Raw genomic sequence first — 19749 nt, forward strand, 5'->3', positions numbered from 1 at the left:
TGAAGAACAGATGAAAAGACAGTAAAAGAGATTAAGAAACCCTTTCATCTGGACAAGCACCGACATCCACTGAGTTGGCACTCTGGGAAAACTGATGAAGTATTTGTGTTTGGGCTGTGCCTTGGAGATCAAAACACTCTGTTCTTTGGCAAAACAAACCGTCCTCACAGCTACTGGGCTGCATACATGGCTCTTGCCAAGACTCTGGTCATGTTGCCCAGGGCTTTCTGCTGGGGATGGTAGTCCCACCTCTTTGATCTTGTGATTAACTCTTACGTCTTTGGTGTTGTGCGTCTTTGTTGTTGTTGTTGATGGGTTTTTTTCTTCACCTTTGTATCCTGCATTCTGTTGCATTTTTGTCATGCTGCCCTTCCCCTAGCTGAGGGGAAACCTCTTATATAATGAAAAAGGCCAACACATTCCCCAGGAATTAAGTTAATTTCTACATTTTCGACAGTGAGAGGCTGTGCCCAGCAGTCAGGGCACATGAACAGCACCAGATTCCAGCATCTCTTCAGCATCTTGTAACGAAAAATCTTGCTGTGCTACTAAGTCAGACTCATGGTGAAAAACTAAACTGAGTTGTACCAGACCATGCAAAAGCAATTTGAAAGTAAATGAAGCATCACTAATTAGATGATGGCCACAATTAATAACAAAATTTAAAAAGTGCCAGTTTCCAATAGGCTGGTCTATAACTGTTGTGCCTTTTTATTACTTCTGCAGATCAGAAAGACTAAAAAGGTGGACATCATATAATCTACAACAACATGCAAAAATATAATTTCGTTTGTTCTTTGTGGCAAGTTGTGATAACACGGGTTTGCATTTTTGTTTTTTGGACATGCTGTTGATCTTATTCAGCTTTTACTTTAAAACCAACTGTTAGACTGATGTTTCAATGAAGTTGGTGAGATTTTTTTATGTATAAAACTGCAAAGACAGAATATCAATCTGTAATTAAAGGGTTAAGGTAATGCAGTGTTAGAATTACCAAAACACCTCCTGAAACTTCCATCCAAGATTAGCTTCTGTATCAGGAATTTCCAAGAAAGGCAGTATTTTAAGTACTACCGCAACAACTAAGTTACACTTCAGAGTTTGTTTCCAAGTATTGGGGAATTTTAGTAGCCTTGACCATCAAAATCAGAGAGGACACTATAAACAAATGCATGCAAAAACCAAAAGAGGCCAGAAATAAAACTGCATACCAAGCATTCTTCCCGACGACTTCTACTGACAGCACAAACATCTACTCTCAGCGTCTTCTGTAGCAGTGTTACTTGGGAAATCGCTACTCTGAATATCTCGTTGAATAAGATGGTTTCCGTGGCTGGATGAACTTTTGTGCGGAACAGACAGCTGATGTCAGTTGAGGATGGAAGTACTGCAAGTCTAATATACCTGCCAGAAACAAAACAGATCTTTACCTGTATTTAAAGTGGTACTCACTGGTGACACATGATAGAAGTTGACCCCATTGACTAATGGGCTGCATAGCAAGAAAAACGAAAGAGCAACAAATCAGAAACTGAGTGAGTGAAAAAGAGGAGTGAGAAACACCTCCTGCCCCTCACACAAACATCTCCCAAAAAGAAATTCCTGTGCCTGGTAAGGTAGCAGCAAGAAAGGTAGCTATTCCTGTCTCCATCCAAATTTATGCCCCAGTTTATTACTGTGAACACTGAAGATCATGTCACAGATGGGAAGAAACATGATCTTAATGTTAATTAAAAAATATGAAAGATCTGGTTGGATGTAAAAATTAAACTGTTAGAACAATGTGAGCAGCACTGAAAAGCAGTGATGTCTTTTACTCTTTGAAAGAAACAGAACCAAACCTCTGAAAAAAAAAAAAAGAGAAAACTAAGGAAACTGAGGAAGAAAATAGCTCAGGTCACATGAAGTGAGACTTAGAAGAACGCATCTTGCAAGCCTGAACTTAAGCATGGGGAATAACCTGAAACTGTTATGCAGCTGCATTCTTTTTGTAGACAAATATGAATGGCTACTATGTGGATACAGGTAACACTTGCTAACTTGCAGGTCTCGCATTAGTTGATAAAGACATTTCCTAATGCAATCTGTACATGTTATTTACCTATTGCACAGCTTCTCATACACATGAATGAGCACAGTTGCTGTTATACATCTTTTCTCTGTCTATGCATTAGTGTATTTTCAGTACTGGCTTTAAATATAATTGACATTCACTGTAGAATAGAATGCAATGAAACAATGAAGCTAGCTAAAGCAAGGAGAAAAAGTGGACCAAAGAAAAAACTTGTTTCTGGTAATGTTACTGCTATTATGATTTAAAACTTAGTTTTACATTAATTAAACCAAAAGAAATTAGGTCTGTGATATACTTAATTTTTTTATTTGGCATAGCCTTTATTCCCCAGTTGTGCCAAGCTTCTTGGGATAAAAAGTAAGATCTAAGTGGTTCTAATGGATCTAAGTGCTCACTGGCTTTGTTTTACAGGAGCGCTTACTTTCATTTTAATTAAAAGAGTTGAAAAGTCAGCCAATGCCTCAGGTTTCCCTGTGACAAACCTGTGACTTCTCAACTGATGAAAAAATGATCCTGACACAAATAATAAGTACTCAGCTAGGCTCTACTTACTCTAAAAGTGAACAGCTTCTACAAACAGTGGCAACAGATACCAGTAAGGACTCATGTCAAATCTATTCTTCTCTGTGTAAAGGTTCAATAAAATACTAATCTATCCAATTTGATGTTCTAGAAAATACAGTTATCGCATCGTTTTCCACAGCCAATTTTTTTTATCATTGTACATATCTGTATAGTCTATACATATATGCCTACAATCATAAGTGACAGAAAAAATGCTATTTGCAAAGTTCTTCTTTTACCCTGTCCTTTCTTCCTCCTCATTTTGGGTAGCTTTAGTTTTATTAAATCTTTTTAGCAGCAGCAGGTCTGGACTTTTGCTCTGAAGATGCTTGACTATTAATTACAACTTTATACTTCAATTCCTAAAAAGATGCCAGCTATGACCTAACTTTATCTTACTGACCATTTTATTGACGTTCTTTTTAGATTCTATATTATCTACTTTTCCTCTCAGCTGTGTCAATTTTTTCTTCAATAGTTATTCTATATTCTTGTGCTAAATGCTAGAGGACTTGGAAGGTCAGCAGTGGAAAGATGGAGGTCAGAGAAGGAAGGATGGCAGTAGACAACCATTTGTTATTAAAAACAAACAGAAAAATCCAACAAGCACCCAGACCTGCATCCCTATGCATCCTTTCCATATTCAGTGGCTTCCTATTGATCTGCCAATCAAATTCAAGGTGACAGGAGACAGGGGGAAGGGAACCAGCAAGAAAACCCAGTTTTCCAAGGACTGATTATGTTTTATTCTAATCTTATGAAGCTTCTCAACAGTTTAAGGTAGCTTTCCAGTCTGCAAAAAAGCTCACTGAGGTTCAAGTGTCCCCAAGGAGCTGAGGCAAGCTGTACTTATTTGTACAGATGAGAGTTTGGGATTAGAATCTCAGTGGTAATATATTCTTATTCAGGCATTTTTGCTCATTTCGTACATATGATTTCTACTGTTATTACTTTTAGACCTTTATGTCCAATTCAACACAAGAACTAATTCTTAACAGACCTCCAAGCTCCCGTTGCTAGGGCAGGTGTACCTCAATGTGGCTGTGCTTGTCCACTTGCAATTTATCAAATTACCCCTTACCTTTAAATGCTCACTTAAAAGACACATACTACTTTAACGTCATTTTACATTGAAATGCCAGGTAAGTATAAAAATACAACATTCTGAGTGGAAAGAATGGCAAAGTATCAAAATAATATTTTTATTAACTAGCTGTTCTGCACTCGCAAAGCTACAGAATGTTTAGAAACACTACATGAAGCATCATTTTAAAAAAATCCATTTTGTTCCACTTCAGTGGAACGTACAAATTTCCTGATAACTTCATCTTGCAGCATTGCTGGAATACGTAAAAGCTAAATACTACTACCGTTTGAAAAGTTTTGAACGCATTTTAGTGCCATTAAGCAGTAAATCAATCCCTTCTTTTGGAAAATTTGTATCACTTATTATTATACTCTGATATTTCAACACTACTGCTCAGTGATTGTCTGACTTACACTTTAGAGCCAAGGGGGACCGAAAACACTGGAAGATTTCTGAGCTGTGCTATGATTATCACAAAACTTGAATTGCCGTGGACGTATCTGTTAAAGAAAGGACAACATGAGGGAAGTTTACTATTTGCATTTATGTATGAACAGAAATATTCCCTTTACTGGTCACTTACCTGAGTCCTATTTGTACCTGGGCAGCCTCTAGAGTTGTTGCATCATCTTCACTATATACAATGTCCTCAGTTTCATTTGGTCTAGGGAAATAGGCAAATATTCAAATTTAGGAAAATTATAGATAGATAGCTTTCAGCAATAATTAAGGTATGCATACCCAGAACGTATATACATTCTCCTAAACAGGCTGATTTAATTACAGCATGCACTCCAACTGAGAATTTTGGAGCCTACACAATAGCAATACCTGGTTTAGGGACAGTTGCTGCCCGAACAGTTTGACAACTCTGGTAATGAGTCGGAAGGGCCTCAGGCTGATTACTGAAGCAGGCCAGACTAACAAGGAAAAAAACACCCCCAAAACCTCATGACATTTTCCTATACACATTTAGTATTTCTTTACTCACCAGAATACAAAATTGGAAATTAAAGTTTCTTCAAAACATCAAACCATACATAAACTGAACATGAAATGCTGCTTTGGAGAATATTTGAGAAGCAGAAGCTTTGGAAAATGAAGAGGTTTCTGTGCAAACAAGAAGCATCTTTCCTCTGAGCCTGTTTGCAGAAGCTTTCAAAGAACCAAAGCGACTCAGGTCTCACAGCTGAAGAGCAACTCTAGCACTGAATGAAATTACAGAGAATCCATGTGGCAAAATAATTTCCAGTCATCTTCTGGGAGGTTTGAGTGAGGATGTGGTATTAATGTGTTTCATTGATTTTTAAAACTAGACTGCTGGGATCAATAAACAAGATCAAAATAAGAAATGGCAAGACAGGAAAAGTGGAGAATGACACAGACATCCCACGCCTCATTGAGACATGACAGCATTATTTTAAGACTCTGCATTTAGAGGTTTCTTTTTAACTATTCATTTCCTGAGTGATGGCTAATTTGATAGAGTATGTTTATTTCTTCCCCTGCCTTAAATTCCTCAATACAAAGGACTGGTCTGTACAGTAGAAATCGCTGTACTGTAACTTCAGGAGCACACTGACAAATTATAAGTTATTCCACATACAGTGTTTATAAAGACACTTCTACTAAGCATAAGCAACTCATACAGAGACACTCATTGCCTCTTCACTATTTCCTACTCAGTAAGAATTAAGAGTATCCACACCTGGAGCTATCATGGCATAACTAGTGTCTGTAAATCACAGCTGGCACCAATGGCAATAGTTTCCTTTTGTATACAGGTCCAGGGGATGCAACTATTGTCTTTTGTCTTTTCGTGAGTAAAGACAGGAAGAAAACAGGAATTTGTTCTGTTTTCCAGCTGTCCCACCACTCGCAGCCATTGGAGAGGGCAGGTAAAGACTTTCTCCACAGAACCATGCATGGCTTTTAGTGCAGTGCCTTTTCATTTCCATCCACTGGGCTTATAACTGGAGCAGAGGATAAGTTTTGATCACACTGGCTCAGAATTGAAACCAAATGGGAAGACAACAATGGTTACTGAAGCAAAATACACAGTCACTGGTGCTCAGTCAAGCAAAGGCCAAGTTTTTAATAGATGGGAGTTTATTTCAGCCTGAGAAGTTGCATTTGGTCTAACTAAAGACATGGAGCATACTAATACTAGGATGCAGAGTTCAGGGTGAAATATGGGTCCATGACCTAAGATGAAATTGAAGAGCCATAGTAACACTTTAGGAAAAATCCCTTTTGTATTTCAGGTTTTTTGTTTGGTCTCTTCCATTTTATTACCTTTTAATTTGTGAAAGACTTGAGAAATAGAAGTAATTTTATCAGAGGCCAATAAAATGTATTTATGATACCATAACACACCTTTACCTGTACTAATAGAAAAGCTTTTTGCCTGGCAACAGAAGACACCTATTGCACCTAAACAAAACAAGAAGCAGCAAGAGCCACTCTGAGTAGAGTCAACACAGCCACATGGCAGAATCTGTATAGTTTAAATATAGCTTTTCTCTCAGGAAAGAGAATGCCTTCTAGCAAGAAAAAAAATCAGGATTAGAAGGTAGCATATTAATGCTACTTAAGCAAATTATACAAGCAAACTAATGCAAACTTATTAGCTTAAAAAAAGCAATAAAACTTCATTGTTTGGCAAATGTATCTTCCTTTCAATGTGAAAGGACAAAGTATTTACTAAAAAGACAAGACTGATAAACTGTTTATGCTGATATGATGTAATTGCTTATAGATATATTTAAATTTTTGGTGGAAAGACTTGTGTTATTACTCAAACCTACTGTTTCACAGAAGCTTCATATACACCACTATCTCCAGCTACAGACTCATCGGACACGGCAGCCGATACACAGGCTGTCTTCTCCTCCAGCAGGTGACTACCTGTTCTCCGTGGGAAGTCATCACCTAGCAAAAGAAAGAGGAATGAAAATTAGTCCAAGAGATGAACAGTCAGAAAGAGAGAAGCACATAGCTTAGAAAGGCATTAAGTTGAAAGTGGTGACCCATAACTGAGTATCACAGAGTAGCATTGTTTCACATCATTAAACATTCTGAGACTGTACTGCTGTTACCACATATCCTGGCTAGGGATATAACCAAACTGATGAACTTGAAAATGTACAACTATTATTCCTTCCCAGAGTTACAGGCTCCTATCATCACCCGTAGCTGTTGAGCTAGTTATTATCCTTCATTATCTTCATTATTAACCCTCATTATCCTCATCTTTAAACCTGTATTTGCTGTGTTCTCATTCTGCACTGCAGTAACACTTTGGCTACATGCAAAGTGATTGCCTACTGTTTATTAAATATTCAGGAGTCAGACAGACACCCTGTCCCCAGTGATAAAACTGCTAGAAATGAAAAATCCCCTCCGGCTTATTATCATCAAAACCTTTTTATGCTATAGTCTCCTTACTATCAACTACTACTTAGCTTTAATCTTCAACTCGCATCCATACGCTAGTGTCACGTGGTGAAGCAGCAGCACTCAGGGAAAGCCACGTTCTGCAGTACAGAGAGCTGAGGGCCTGTGCAGTACTTGTGTCTGCCAAGGGGTGAGGATATTGGCATGCGCTATTGTCCCTACCTGAATCATGACTTTACATCTTGTTAAGATGTTTAAAATATAAGGCTTCAGATTAGATGATTGATTGCGGCATTTGTGCTTTTATTTATGGCAGTAGGAATGCTTTTTGCTTGATGATGAAGTGCTCTTTCCCTTCCCCCCCACCATGCGAGGGGTGAAGGTGATGACATGATTTATTGATTACCCTCAGGAATTACCACAGCAGCCTGAATTGACTTTGACAATGACAGAGAGTGACTGTGGAAGAACTACATGATATTCCAACTTGGTTTCTGACAGCAGGGACATATGCAGAGAAGCAAATATCTGTATGGTTCACCTGTACAGAAAAGTCACAGACAGAGAAGCAGGTGAGCACTCTATCTAAAGAGGCAATGCAGATTACTACACGGCAATACTACCTAGACTGTCTTGGGGTATGTTTTGGTCTACCTCCAAGTTAAGATTCAGCAGTATTCAGATCTGCTGTCTTAAGTGTAAGTGTGTGGGCTGAAATCTTCCATGCAGGTTTTCCGCCTCCGGCTGAGTTTGTTGAAAACTTTCCCATTCAGCATCGCAGCAGTTCCAAGAATGAAACTGGAGTAGAAAAACTGAACCAACCCCAGGTCTATGTCTCACTGCTAATGTGCTGAAGCCTCACCACAAGGCCCATCTTACCATGGACACTAGAGGTACTGAAGGATAATAAATTAATATCTGGCTTTTCAAAATCTGGGTGCTTGTTTTGACAGTCTTAATACAGATTTAAAGATAATTTGTATCATATATATGACACTACATGAGGAAGCATCAGTATGAAGAAGTTCTATGTTAAAACCATAACTACTTATAGACTTAAAAGACACCCTGACACTATCCAGAATAACAGGACATCAAAAAACCTTAAAAATTTTAGACAACCTCACGATGCATCTGAAAATAATGGTCTAAAGCAATAAATATAAAACAATACAATACTTGATTCCTCATAACCCTTTGGGTTCCCAGATTACAAACCATCTTAAATTCAGTTCACAGACTAGGTGAGTCGCAGCCACATTACAAAGATAGACAGACTGAAAGTTGTTAATTTGGAAAGGATGCGCTGTCGAAATATGTGCAGGAAAATTAATTATTTTTTCCAACTTTCATAATATAGCTCTAAAGCAAAGACTGTGTTCCACTATGCTGAAAAGACAAAGGACAAAATGATCCTCTCCCTCCCTAATCCCTTTCCATGCTTTTCCACTTTGCATTTCACAGGTTCCGACCATTAGGACTTCAGTCAATTTCTTTTTTTCTTTCTGCACAGTTGAACAACGCAGGGGAGTCCCAGCTTGTACAATATATACCATAAATTTCTCCTCTGGTGCCACATTGCTCTGGCCAATATTGAAATTACGACAGTACTGCACTAACCTAATCTGATTAACTAACAGATGTTACAGCATTTCTTGATATATAAATAAAAGCAAATTTCTCATTAAAATATATATCTGTATCAGTATGTCCAGGTACTTTTATTAAAAACCGGCAAACTCCAGGCACAAGGGTTCAAGCTTGGCAATGAATTTGGACAATGTGCTTTCTAGAGCTAGGTTGTATTTATTCTAAGACACCCAAACTCCTTAGTTTGCCACTTCGCTATCAGCTCAGGCCTGGACACATGGAGCAGGGTACGCCAGGTGCTGCTCAGGTTTCAAATGGGGCTGCCAGTGCCCAGCACTAGCGCAGATCTGGCACCCCCAGTTCCTCCTGGGGAAAACAGAGCCACTGTGTAATGTAAACATGTGAATGGCTTGCAACATACTTAAAAACAATGAAAAAGTCAATAAATGTGCAGCAAAAGCACAACATACTGTCAACCCTAACAAAAGGTAGCAAATTCAATGGTCTAAGACTGAGGACAAGCCACCAGTTCGTGACAGCCGGGGTTTTCAGAGTTCCAACTCTGCTAAACGCTTTGACCATACAAGGTGACTCAGTATGTTGCATGGCTTTTACTACAGACTACAAGTGGAATTCATTACACCTAATTCAGCCATCTCAAAGTTAATTAGTGACTCAGGGTACCTTGATAACTCACAGAGTCCATCAGTCCTTCACAGAGTCCCTCCTTAAAGGGAAGTATGTTTGCAGATAAGATGATCCACCATTTTGGAAGTCACCCACAGACTGCAGGGGCAGCCTAGACTAGCTTAGGAGCTCTGCTCCAACTCAGGTGGATAAAGAGCTAAAAGCTATTCAATCCATGCTAGAAATGGGGAGAGTCTCACTGTAACTTGCATGGCATGTAGCTACTTGTATCTCTTGACTCAAACAATGAACTGCAGATCTTTGAGGGACAGCAGGTTCAAATAACTACATATACATACACACATATTCTAACTTGAATTCCAGAAATCTCTTTTACTTCGGATGTCAGTTTGTAACTTATATGTCAGTGAGAAACAAAGTATCTGATTTCAAGTTACCAACAACCAGCAGAGGGTGTTTTGGCTCTATCCCCACACATTCTTGACAATACCTAGGAACACAAGGGAACACTGTGCATCCTTCGTGTCTTTAAGATCCAGCTCCAGGTTTTTCTGTTACTTCTTCATGACACAGTCTGCAATACGTGAACTTTCCTTGTGAGGCAGCTATTGAAAAAATGTAGATGAAATTGGGGCGATCATAGCTTTCTGTACCCAAAACTAGATTCAACATCCCTCAGAATTACTGACTGCTCACCATGGCCAATGTGTGTGCTTATCAAGATACTCCTCATCTACATGAGGTACCTCCCCATTCAAGAACCTGCTGTTAGTTCAAAATTTTCATGTAACATATACATTTGGCATAAGTTTTTTTTAATTACCTGAACTTCCTTCATGTAGAGAAGGCAGAGGCTGCCTAACGCCTTCATTAAGATCTTTATCATCTGGAGGAATCTGAGATCCTGTGCTGGCTTCAGAGTCCAATAATATTTGGCTCTCACAGAGACTAATGCCTGCAAAATCACCCAAAAGGTCAGAGTCTTCAAAGTCAGCAGTGAGGTGATGCAGAGGGGAATTTTGAGCTGACACTGAAAATGCAGCTTCTAAAACCAATGGGGAGCCTGGCGGGGACAAGGAGGACAGAGAGGATCTGGAAGACAGTGATGTCACAGATTTGGGAGGTTCAGTCAATTTTGGATGGTCTGCAGCTGAAGGAGAATCACTGTAACCCAGTCTCCCATGGGAACTGACCACTTCATTTTCATGAATAGTAGTGATAGGTCCCGAAGGAATGTAACCACTCTTTTCTTGCAATATGAAGTCAAGTTTATACTGGTAGTCCAAATCTGTTATTTGATCGCCTTGGTTATAGTAGAGATCTGTGGAGCTGAGCGAGTTCAGCGACCCTCTGCTTGATGTGTTCAGAGATCCTCGGCTGGATGCCAGGGATCCCAAACTGCTCCCTGAAGACACAGATAACGTACTAGCTGAGAGGCTGCAAGGAAAGCACAAACATATACGCTGATGTTACTAAACTAAACCAGCGCAAAATGGTGCAAGGAGAGACAAGATCGACTGGAGCTGCACATTAACATTTTACAACTGAATGCTGCTTGGAACATTAATTTTTTTAAGCAGCCACACTTGGCATAGATTGGCGTGCCCAATCTGCACACCATCACGGCAATTTATCCAGCTTATGCCTGTTGCCAGAGCTGCTTTTCTTCCAGAAAAAGCTGCAGATTTGACAACCCGGTCCGGCAGTAACAGCAGCTTCTCAGCTGCCATATTCCCTCAGAGACCTGCTCCACTCTGATGTGGGCGCTCATGAGGTCCATTCAGGAAAGGGATCCCCAGGAAGGATGTTATGGCAGCAGAGCACTGCTGCCACCTCTGAATCAATTTATGCAGCCTGCCCCCTGCCCGAGCACCTGGAAAAGACGGCAGGTAGGAGCAGATGACCTACAGCAGAACTGCTGCATGTCTATAAGACAATACACACTCTACATGCACAGTAGATCCAACTACATAAGCATGGCAAAGGCTGTAACGTGCAATCTTTTCCTGTTAATAACAGAAGATAAAGAGCCCTGCCAGGCCAGAGAAACTGAGTGTCACTGCATGGGCTCAGGAGGACTCCGCTGGGAAAAAATGTCAGGAAAAGTAATTCAAGGCAGTCCTTTCTACACACTTCAAAGATGTTTACTGAACAATAGGAAAGCTATCGACTTTAAAATTTTGCCACTGGACTAGAAAACTGTGTTTAATGGGATAAAAAGACCCACAAGTCCAAACAAACAAGCACCCTGAAAAAAAAAAAAAAAAAAAAGGGAAAGGAATTTAAAGACTCTTCCCCTATGTTTGAAATGGCTAAGCCAGCCTAGATCCCAGGAGTGGGATGGCATGGCTTATTTTGAGAGGACCTTTATAGAATACCTAAAAACATTTTCCCTCTTAAAGCCCCTTTCTGATTTCTAAGAGAATTGGTAAACATCAATGCAGCGTCTGATTGGTGTATCCCATTGTGTTATGCAAGCAGTTTGACCAAATTCAGGATGTTCTAAATAAATGTAATGGACATATGGTTTGGTGGCCCAGGGTACAAGTCCAGAAGTGAGAGAAACCCTTCCTTAGGAGATTACATGTACATTAAATATCAGAATTCCTATCAGAACAATGAGTTTGAGTTCACAGTCGCTGTACCTGATTGCTTTTTTGTTATCACTTTGAATTTCATAAACCAAGAGTCAAATTTTGAATCAATAACTGCCAGGAAAAAAAAAATCCTGCCGAGGGTACTTCTCTGTCTATAGAAAACATAAGTCAGTGTTGAAGACTGAAACCAGAATCTACTATTCACCTAAGTGTTTATGTGCATATATGTACTCATTGTGCCTCTCCTGTTATTACACAGAATAAAGGCTACAGTTCTAATAACTTATTTTAGACAGAAATCTGAGAAGCTATTTGGTCTCCTTGATGACAGCATTTTGGAGATATGACCAATTAGAGAATTCCTGATTTATTTATTTACACAGAAGCAAAATAATGTCTCCCTGCTTAATTATAGAAGCTGCACAAAAAAAATCCATTCAATCCAGCCCCAAGTGCTTACTGAAATTATAAAGGTTCATCAGGTTTGTATGGTGGCAAAACGCTTGAAGCCATTAGACTCTTTTGTCTTACGTAAATATTAAACAAATTTTGTTCAGCTTCCAGCTCAGAGAACAACTTAAGAATGAAGTTCAGACAGCCAGCTCCACTAGGTTGTTGCTGAAAACCGGCTTTACAATATGCAGTACAACCTCACCTCCTAAGCTGTGAATGCAAATACGTAGTTAGCTTTGTAGTTTCTTCAAGTTTCTGTACCAACTCTTTTCTTCTCTCCTCCAATTTCAACCTGGAAAGAGACATACATATAAATATAGGAAAGCATTACAAAATAACCCAGAGACTAAAATACTTTCTAGATAAGACAGAAACAAAGTGAAGATCCCTCATATTTTCATCTGGTTGCCAACTACTAAAATCAAAGAGACTGTGTTAGCTCTCAGTCGTATTGTAAAAGCCAAACCACACCAGCAGAGTGACTCTACCTGCAGAATACTAAGTACTGTAACAGACCTGCTAAGTGTACAAAGCATTGGTGGACTCACACTGCACCAAGGGAAACGCACACCCAATAAAAGAGTCACAGGTAAGCTCTGGGAAAATAGCTGCAACTTCAGGAGAACAAGATCTGCACTAATACAGTTTTTTAATGCCATGCTGTAGACTGGATCCTCACTTTATATAGTTTCAGGGAAAAAAAAGATAAAAGAAAAAGGAACACAAATAGCAGCATTAGTTCTGAGAACACAAGAAATTGGAGTAGCACTGCAGGAAGTTTAAAATTAAAGCACTCCCTTTGATTTCAGAGTCTTCACATAGAGACAAAGCACAGTAAATCAAAGCAGCATTCAACCACACGGTTCTGAGATGATGGACCATATTTAGGAGTCCTTGGTAAAGATTTCTACATCCCCAACAGCTTTGTCATCACCTCAGAGCCACAGAGCATTGTAATGCTCATTATCAAGGTTCACCTTTATGAAAAGAAAGATTTATTGCTTCCTGCATTGTTATCCAACCTAACTCTAAAACCACAAATGGTAGAACTCTCCCATTCCTTTTGGCTGGCTGCAAGCAGAAAGGATTCACTAACATTTACAGTGATCCTTCCTTTTATAATTCCCTTTTATCACTCCATTTACAACACCAAATAAATTGCGTTCCCTCAGTGGACTCAGCTAAACCCTCCTGTAATTGTGGATTAGTATATCGTCCTCTAGCCCTTGCTCAGTCAACTGACACATGTCAGAAGTTTTCAAGCAACGAATCTGAGGGACAAATTACCTACCTCCATAAAAAAAAAAAAAAGGGGAAAAAAAGGTTTGTTGTTTATTCTCAGAAATCTTTCCTTTGACCTTTCTGGCATCTCAAGGGCATACAAATTAAAATTCAAATGCAGAGAACACTTCAAAGAACAAGCCCTCAAAACCAACCATTGCTTTCTAATGCAAACTGAATGAAATACTCAAGAGTTCCCAGAATTCACACTCTTTGCGTGTCAGATACCAGTAAAAAGACATTAAGTCCTCAATTCAGTAAAGCATGAAAAGCACTTGCTTACACCCATGCTTATTCAGCGAGCAAATCTGGGTTATGCAAAGGTGAATAAGTTACCCCGAGGTCAGCCAGGGTGTGAACTTCCACTCCGCTGCCTGTGCTCTTACACGACACTAATGTGTTCATCTGCCCAAACCTGCTAGGATTGTTAAAAGCATCCACAGTGCTCCATTCTTTGCTCAGGAAGACATGCACACAGGTTTCCAAACCAAGAATTATGCTCATCCATGGCAGCAGACTCTCTTTCCTACCATTTTACTATTTATCATCGCCTTCTGCCTTCTTTTAAAGCCTAATCTAGCCTGCTTTTCCCAGGAAAGAGTGCTCTTCACTCTTTTCTGGCTTTTCAATACTAAACTATCATTTTGTCTTCAAGGAAGGGCACATAAAAGGCTGTATGTGTTCAACTACCAATGGCAAAAGGCAAGAAAGAAAATTAAAAGCTTAGGAACTTCCCTGACTGGAGTCCTCAAAACAGACAGCTAGTGTTGTTCCATTGAATATGTACTATTAAACTAAAAGGTTATTTTGCTTTAGTTTTTGGTTTTGACTTTGTTTGTTTTCAAGCGAAAGTTTGTTTTCCTTTATTATCTTAAGGAAGTTGATAAAATGTAACTTATCCCATATTATTTAGCTCCTGAATAAAAAATGAAAACCTTTCCTGGGTATAATTTGAGCTACTAGTCATTAAAGAACTAGTATTACTACCTGTAAGTAAATTTCAGAAAGATGTTAGTCACAAATACAAAGCCAGATGATAAAATCGCTCCTGGAAGTTCCAAGACACACAGGAAATGTTTTTACTATCTCACAACAAATTGTCATTCGAGGAATTTTTTTTTCATTCTGCATCAGGCCAAATTAAAAGCAAACAAACAACCCCCCAAACTTCCAACAATGAACATTCCCTCTTTATAGCTTCAGCAGGAACTTTAATATTACAAAGCCCATGTAAACACCTAAACATCCTGTTACCTGTTCTAACATGGATCTCCCTCTAGCCTGTTTGCACCCCTCCTATCTAAATTAACCTATTACTTGTTGCAGGAGTGACTTGAGTGTCAGTGAGACATCTATCTCCAGTTTTGATCTTAAATTGTAACATTGCTGAGAGGGGCACAGACTCTTAAAAAACATTACAAACTTAAAGTGCAAACTTACATGGACTTGTTTATGACAGGCAACAGCACAATCAAGTAGTTAAATCATGCATCTGTTTCACTGTCTGTGATTACTTAGAAGACTTTGCAAAGGACTAAAGGAGTGATGGAATCTCCCTGGCATGAACACAGAAGCAAGAAAGTATAATAGCAAATAGTTCTCAACAGTTCCACATTCCAGATATTGCTATATAGTTGCTGCGGGGCTTCTCGAAGCAGTCAGAGTATGCCCTGTCTCTGCATTTTTGAAGCTGATATGTTATGATTTATACCCTCCTTCTGTAAATTGATTCAGAGCACATCTACTAGTGGTAATTTCAGCATCCTACTCAAAAACTTTACAGCATAGCCTGGGGTTATTTTGGAGTCAGAGCAAGTCTTCTGTTTATTCCCCCCTTTAGAAAAAACTAAGAAAAAAAAAAAGTCCACACCAAAAAATCCTCATCACATCAAACTCTGACACAATCCATAGCTTCTTACGCTGTTGCTTCAGTATCGGTATGTGCACGAACACTGGAAACTTAAGGCATTCATGAAACTTTATGAAAGAAAATAGTAATGCAACAACAGTGCGGCGCTTTGGAGGCGGTGTGGCTCCTCCACTCATAATGGAGAGAAGAATCTTCCTCATCTCCAAAAATTAAAATGCTGATGGTTGATGAGATAGAATTAACTGTGTCCTTTTCTCAAATTAACATTTCAGGAAAAGTTTCACCATCTGAATCCTTCTACAAAATGAAAATTTTCTTTATGTTTATAGCAGAAATACCGGAAATAAACCTCAAAATAGCTTAATGTGAAAGAAGTCATCAAGAGAGACAGTTTTAATATCATAAAGAGTTGCAGGTAGGAATTCACTGGACTGGCAGAAAAGCAAACCAGAAGCCACCCACCATAAATCCTACCTCAACCAGCAGTGTACGACATGAAAGCTTACAGTAGTAACCTCAGGAAAAAACTCCACATTTTCAGGAGTGAAAATCAAAAGAGAAAAAAAAAAAAAGAAAATAGAGGGAAAAAATTCAAGCTGTAACAACTATTTGTGTCACACATACATGGAAAAATATGCTGTTTCATTTCTTTCTGACAGTGGAAGACAATTTTACTTCCCTTGGTATGCAAAGTTCGGCATCTGAAACATACATGAAAATGATCAGGTGCAGAACTTTGGCACTAAACTAGCACATCTAAAACAGAAGACTAAGAAACCACCTACCTATTTACAGCATGAACCAAGGTTTAGCTATTACTAACAACAGCGTATTATTAGAACCTTAGATTCAAATTGTTTATTTGTGAATGTGATTTTATCACTGATCCCTTTGTCTCCATGTATAAATGGAAGTCAGAAAGCAATGGATCCATGGCAATTTATATACCACTATTACTACAGACAGGTAATTTCTCCTACAAAAATATAGTTCCAGGAGGACATAATCCAAACATGTTTTAGAAGAAAGCTTATCAACATAATGCGATTTAAATGACCATAAAGCGTTCAAATATGTTTAAAAAATCATGCCTAATACACATGTATGTACTTTGTAAACAAAAGAAATGGCTCACTGCTCAGCTACAGTTTAAGACCCAAGTTGTAATGCCACTAAGAGGAATTTCGCCATTCAGGGAAACTGGAGCAATAGCAGGTGTTTCCTAGCACAGGGAAGTAGGAAAGGGTTACAGTGCTGATTGTATTACTTCTACACCAATACACGCAATGACATTTCATGTTTATTGCATTTTATGTGTGCTAGAGGTGCCCATAAATTTATTTCCACTTACAGTTGATGAAAAGTCCATTTGTGGCAGTCACCTTTGATGTTCTCGAACTCTGAATCTGACTAAAACAATTTATTGTGGGAGTTGCTTCAGTTACCATTTAGGTAGAAGCAAGTTAGAAAAGTTTTGCAGCAATTATGTGCCTCCTCTGAACTTTTTTTTGCCCCCCTTTTTGTATGCAATAAAACTCACCATCAAAGGCTTCAGATGTTGCAACAATCAAGATAATCTTTGTAACCTGAGTTCAAATAGTTTACAGCTATTATCAGAAATGAGTGAATGATGTATTGCCCTCCTGCTGATATGTTGACATTCTTCAGTTATTTAACATCTGTCACAGGCATTTTCATGCTGGTAACAAAGGCAGAGCAACTGATATTGCAGAGCACATACAGGGTGCTCACATTCTCTCACAGTACAGAAGAGTTCTTTGTGTTTCTGCCCAGTGGGCTAATAACAAATTTAATTAAGATCTACATGGAACAGTTACTGAAGGAAAAGAGCCCATCAAGGCATAGTTCAGGGTCTGTAATGAGTACAAAGGTTAGATTGCAGAAAGCAGCATTTAATATTAGCAAAAGGCAACCCCTTACCTTTCAGCAAGTGCTTGACTGGGTGTGCTTTTTACAGAGAGCAGCTCTTCTTCAAGCCTCTTCCTTTCTGCTTCTAGCTGCTCTAGCTCATCTTGAGTACGTTTGCATGGTGTAATAAACTGGAGTTCCTTTAAAAGCTCTTCTTTTTCATTGATTAACATCAGTTTTTCCTTTTCCACATCCAATGCCCCAGGCCAGGCTTCACTATCTAGCTTAGAGAGTTCAATCTTCAAGTTAGCCATGCTAAAATAAAACACAGCAGATCTGTCTGAGCCCAGCCCAGCACACAAATCCCAGCAAAGAGAGAAGTGATACAATATTATGAAATGTATCAGGATATCACAACATTTTCTACTCAAAGTCATGCTTTTAATTAGTTTTGCTTCACAAGGATACAGACTATGCTAGAAAAGCAGGACATCTATCCAGGCCAAAAGCAACATGCATATGCATTAAAAATTATTTGGTCCTGTTCAAATGCCTAGTCAAAGTAAAAATCAGAACATTAATAAATATCCGGTAGTGTCGTAGTGGCACATCTAGGAGTACCATGGATTTTTCCTAAGCTGTTGGAGGCTGACTGCTCCTCAGAAACAACAATGACAATGGAGAAAGAACACACACCATAGCAAGGTGCTCAACAGCATGCATGTATGCAAATCTTAACAAGCAAAAGCATTTTTCTTCTGTGGGATTATAATAAAGGTAATAGTATAGCGGCCACCTAAAGAGAAAGGAGATCATTAACTCGAAACGTGTGAGTTTGCACAACTGCTGTTCCCATTGCAGATGTTGAACCACAGAGTTAGACACGCAAGACCTCATTATCCACACATATTGCACAGATACACGCATATAATGGTAGCAGAAACTTCCCTACATTGTTATTGTACTATTGTACTATAGCTCAGTCCTGATCAGGGCAGGTTATTTCCAGTGTTCAGTCTCCATAATCATGCTGTCCATGGGCTCAGCAGTGTAGCTTTAAAAGTGCAGGTCTTGCAATAAAAACTCATTGTCCACTGGGAAAGCCTAAAAATTCCTGTTAGAAGTGCCACATATCTAACAGGATGATACCTTTCAGTCACTTCCAGCCTTAGCCATACCTGAAACAGCTGCATAGCTAAAGATATGGAAGCTCTGAGCTCTGTAACAGCTCCTAGCCTGCTGCACCTCCCTCTTGCAGGCTGGGAAAAAGGCCAAGAAGTGAGAAATCAAAATAGGAAGAAGTTCCCATACAATCTCAGGCAAGAGGAACCGATTGATCTGTTACTTTCATTTATTTGTAACTGCCATAGATAAATACACCTCAGTCATCTCAACAAATGCTAAAAGTCTGTGCAACCTGAATGTTACCAGGCACTACACCTAAGGTAATGACCCATGCCATACTTCATATATACACACAAATAATTTGGTGTGTATAATCCTTCTGCAGTTCTGACAGATTTCGGGGAATATATTTTTCTTATTTCCAGTCTGTTTTCTGTGATTAACAAAACTAATAATATCATGCTTATTTTGCATCTCCAGTATTAATTTTACAGCACATTAAGGCATTTATTTATGGTCAAAGCTAAGAATAGTTAATGTTGAATCTAACCATTTCATCATTGCTTATACTAGAAGCTTAAAGGGAACCACTCCCCTTTTTCTTTCCATAGGTAATATTTCCTTCTCATCTGCACCTCAATATAAAAAAAACCAGCTTCAAAAATGAAAACAACCAACACTCCCACCAAAGCCCTGCAAGAACAAGTGTGACTCAAGGTATTTTCACAGAAAAACAATGTAAAATAAACAGAAATGCTATCAGCAGTACGACCATAACCAAACGGTGGGATGAAATGAAGCATTTCAACATATTTTGCAGCTGTTACATGTATCATTTATATTCAACAGTCCTTTAGAGGACCAGTACTCAGAGGGAAAACAACCGAATAATTTCAGATTTCAGACATTTGTTAAGACTCATCTCCAGGTCACTGGTTCCCCCCCTAACCTTGTTCTGAAAGGACCTGTTACTGACAGCTGTTGGATGATAGAGAAGAAAGATAGAACACAATGATGGGACTGCTTGGTTTTAAGACACAGTCAAAAGAGAGGATGATCTGGTTTTGCATCAGTTACACCTGAGGAAAAAAATGCCATCTATCGGCATCTAAAACACCATCTGACAATTAACATTGTGTACATGATGATTCTGAGCCAAAATCAAACATGCTCAATACTAAACAAACACAACAGT

At 38.9% G+C, this 19749-nt stretch overlaps 1 protein-coding gene across 1 annotated transcript in view; it reads right to left on the reverse strand.

Annotated features, from left to right (window-relative positions):
- WWC2 (WW and C2 domain containing 2) overlaps positions 1–19749 on the reverse strand; it is a 98811-nt gene that overhangs the window by 19350 nt on the left and 59712 nt on the right. The window contains exons 9-15 of the mRNA XM_065061251.1: positions 17502–17744; positions 12612–12701; positions 10183–10796; positions 6533–6656; positions 4309–4389; positions 4139–4225; positions 1212–1404 (exon numbers count right to left, since the gene is read on the reverse strand). Coding sequence (XP_064917323.1) covers positions 1212–1404; positions 4139–4225; positions 4309–4389; positions 6533–6656; positions 10183–10796; positions 12612–12701; positions 17502–17744 — 1432 coding nt within the window. The remainder of the gene's footprint in view (positions 1–1211; positions 1405–4138; positions 4226–4308; positions 4390–6532; positions 6657–10182; positions 10797–12611; positions 12702–17501; positions 17745–19749) is intronic.

The sequence above is a fragment of the Columba livia genome, chromosome 4, assembly GCF_036013475.1.
Source record: "Columba livia isolate bColLiv1 breed racing homer chromosome 4, bColLiv1.pat.W.v2, whole genome shotgun sequence".
Lineage (NCBI taxonomy): Eukaryota > Metazoa > Chordata > Aves > Columbiformes > Columbidae > Columba > Columba livia.